Source organism: Oncorhynchus gorbuscha, unplaced genomic scaffold (assembly GCF_021184085.1).
Source record: "Oncorhynchus gorbuscha isolate QuinsamMale2020 ecotype Even-year unplaced genomic scaffold, OgorEven_v1.0 Un_scaffold_5368, whole genome shotgun sequence".
Lineage (NCBI taxonomy): Eukaryota > Metazoa > Chordata > Actinopteri > Salmoniformes > Salmonidae > Oncorhynchus > Oncorhynchus gorbuscha.
Window position 1 is genome coordinate 8,078 of NW_025749185.1, and position 2,435 is coordinate 10,512.

General features: G+C 57.9%; 1 protein-coding gene across 1 annotated transcript; it reads left to right on the forward strand.

Moving 5' to 3' along the window:
* Window positions 1-302: 302 nt before the first annotated feature.
* LOC124029058 (glypican-5-like) lies at window positions 303-1,313 on the forward strand. The gene is made up of 3 exons (XM_046340910.1): window positions 303-491; window positions 779-906; window positions 1,136-1,313. Exons 1-3 carry the CDS (start codon window positions 303-305, stop codon window positions 1,311-1,313), a joined length of 495 nt encoding a protein of 164 aa, XP_046196866.1.
* The last annotated feature ends 1,122 nt before the right edge of the window (window positions 1,314-2,435 follow it).

A 2,435-nucleotide genomic window follows, 5' to 3' on the forward strand; every position in this document is an offset into this window, starting at 1 on the left:
AGCAGCCCCTGACCACCAGCCTCCTGGCCGTCAGCCCCTGACCGCCAGCCCCTGACCACCAGCCCCCTGGCCACCAGCCTCCTGGCCATCAGCCCCTGACCGCCAGCCCCCTGACCGCCAGCCCCTGACCGCCAGCCCCTGACCACCAGCCCCCTGGCCGCCAGCCCCCTGACCACCAGCCCCTGGCCGCCAGCCCCCTGGCCGCCAGCCCCCTGACCACCAGCCCCTGACCACCAGCCCCCTGACCACCAGCCCCTGACCATCAGCTCAAGACAAAATCGTCCCGCTGCTGAATTTAGTTGATGATCACTACCCTACAGTGCTTTACTTTAGACCAGAGTCCTCTGGGTCCATCTAGTGGAGACATCCTGCCACTGCACCCTGTTAGGAGGAGTCCTCTGAGTCCATCTAGTGGCGACATCCTGCCACTGCACCGGTTAGGAGGGAGTCCTCTGAGTCCATCTAGTGGAGACATCCTGTCACTGCACCCTGTTAGGAGGGAGTCCTCTGGGTCCATCTAGTGGAGACATCCTGCCACTGCACCCTGTTAGGAGGGAGTCCTCTGAGTCCATCTAGTGGAGACATCCTGTCACTGCACCCTGTTAGGAGGGAGTCCTCTGGGTCCATCTAGTGGAGACATCCTGTCACTGCACCCTGTTAGGAGGGACTCCTCTGGGTCCATCTAGTGGAGACATTCTGTCACTGCACCCTGTTAGGAGCTCTCTAACATTAGGACCTGTACATCAGCTGATTGTTCTCTGTGCTTGTTGTGCTCCAGGTGTATAAAGTATGTGGTCGTCCCAGTAGACAGCCTGCCCAGTCAGTCAGCGACCAGCAGGACGGAGAGTCCATCCCTCTCAAAGCCTTCATCAGAGAAACAGGAAACAGCCTGGCTACCAGGAGGAAGTGAGTACACTGTCTCAGTTCACCACTGCTAACCACTCACTTTATAGTCCTAATTTTCTACTCGGCACTTCTTCAGCACTTTTAGACCGCACTCAAAAGGTTGATCTCTCAGGGCGTATTTAGTTGTTAAGGTTTGCTTAGATGATGATTTTAGCGTTATGAGGTTCTTGAGAGGACTGGGGGTGTGGAAGTATACCAGCGTTGGTCCCCCGTGTGTCTGTCTCAACAGAGAGTTCCTGAACAGTCTGCGTTTGTACCGTACCTTCTACGGTGGCCTGGCGAACCAGCTGTGTGTGAACCAGCTGGCCTCCGCCGATGGACTGGCCTGCTGGAACGGAGCCGACGTTGTCAAGAGGTACGTGACCCCCCCCCCGCCCGCAGCACCATGGAGCTATTATGAAGTTTAAAAGGAGAAACTACGAGCCCTTCACTGTTCCTCCTCCTCCATCCCCTGGGGGACCTGTCCTCTCCTCCATCCCCCTGGGGACCTGTCCTCTCCTCCATCCCCCTGGGGACCTGTCCTCTCCTCCTCCTCCGTCCCCTGGGGGGCCTGTCCTCTCCTCCATCCCCCTGGGGGACCTGTCCTCTCCTCCATCCCCCTGGGGGACCTGTCCTCTCCTCCATCCCCTGGGGACCTGTCCTCTCCTCCATCTTTCTGGGGACCTGTCCTCTCCTCCATCCCCCTGGGGGACCTGTCCTCTCCTCCATCCCCCTGGGGGACCTGTCCTCTCCTCCATCCCCCTGGGGGACCTGTCCTCTCCTCCATCCCCCTGGGGGACCTGTCCTCTCCTCCATCCCCCTGGGGACCTGTCCTCCTCCATCCCCCTGGGGGACCTGTCCTCTCCTCCGTCCCCCTGGGGGACATGTCCTCTCCTCCATCCCCCTGGGGGACATGTCCTCTCCTCCATCCCCCTGGGGGACCTGTCCTCTCCTCCATCCCCCTGGGGACCTGTCCTCTCCTCCATCCCCCTGGGGACCTGTCCTCTCCTCCATCCCCTGGGGGACCTGTCCTCTCCTCCGTCCCCCTGGGGGACCTGTCCTTCAGACACTATTCAAATCCCCAGCCAACAGTGTTTGGGGACCTGTCAACAGTGTTTGATTCAAATCCCCAGCAGAGTCAACAGTGTTTGATTCAAATCCCCAGCAGAGTCAACAGTGTTTGATTCAAATCCCCAGCAGAGTCAACAGTGTTTGATTCAAATCCCCAGCAGAGTCAACAGTGTTTGATTCAAATCCCCAGCAGAGTCAACAGTGTTTGATTCAAATCCCCAGCAGAGTCAACAGTGTTTGATTCAAATCCCCAGCAGAGTCAACAGTGTTTGATTCAAATCCCCAGCAGAGTCAACAGTGTTTGATTCAAATCCCCAGCAGAGTCAACAGTGTTTGATTACACCCAAACAAATCCCTACCACAGAGTCAACAGTGTCGCTGCCCTGGCCCCCAATGGTGGAACAAACTCCCTCACGACGCCAGGACAGCGGAGTCAATCACCACCTTCCGGAGACACCTGAAACCCCACCTCTTTAAGG

Bases quoted from the DNA above. Each gene is read 5' to 3' on its own strand.
- LOC124029058 (XM_046340910.1), top strand. From the start codon at position 303: ATGATCACTACCCTACAGTGCTTTACTTTAGACCAGAGTCCTCTGGGT. The intron at 492-778 runs GTTAGGAGGGAG...GTTGTGCTCCAG, and splicing joins ACATCCTGTCACTGCACCCT to GTGTATAAAGTATGTGGTCG. The intron at 907-1,135 runs GTGAGTACACTG...CTGTCTCAACAG, and splicing joins AGCCTGGCTACCAGGAGGAA to AGAGTTCCTGAACAGTCTGC.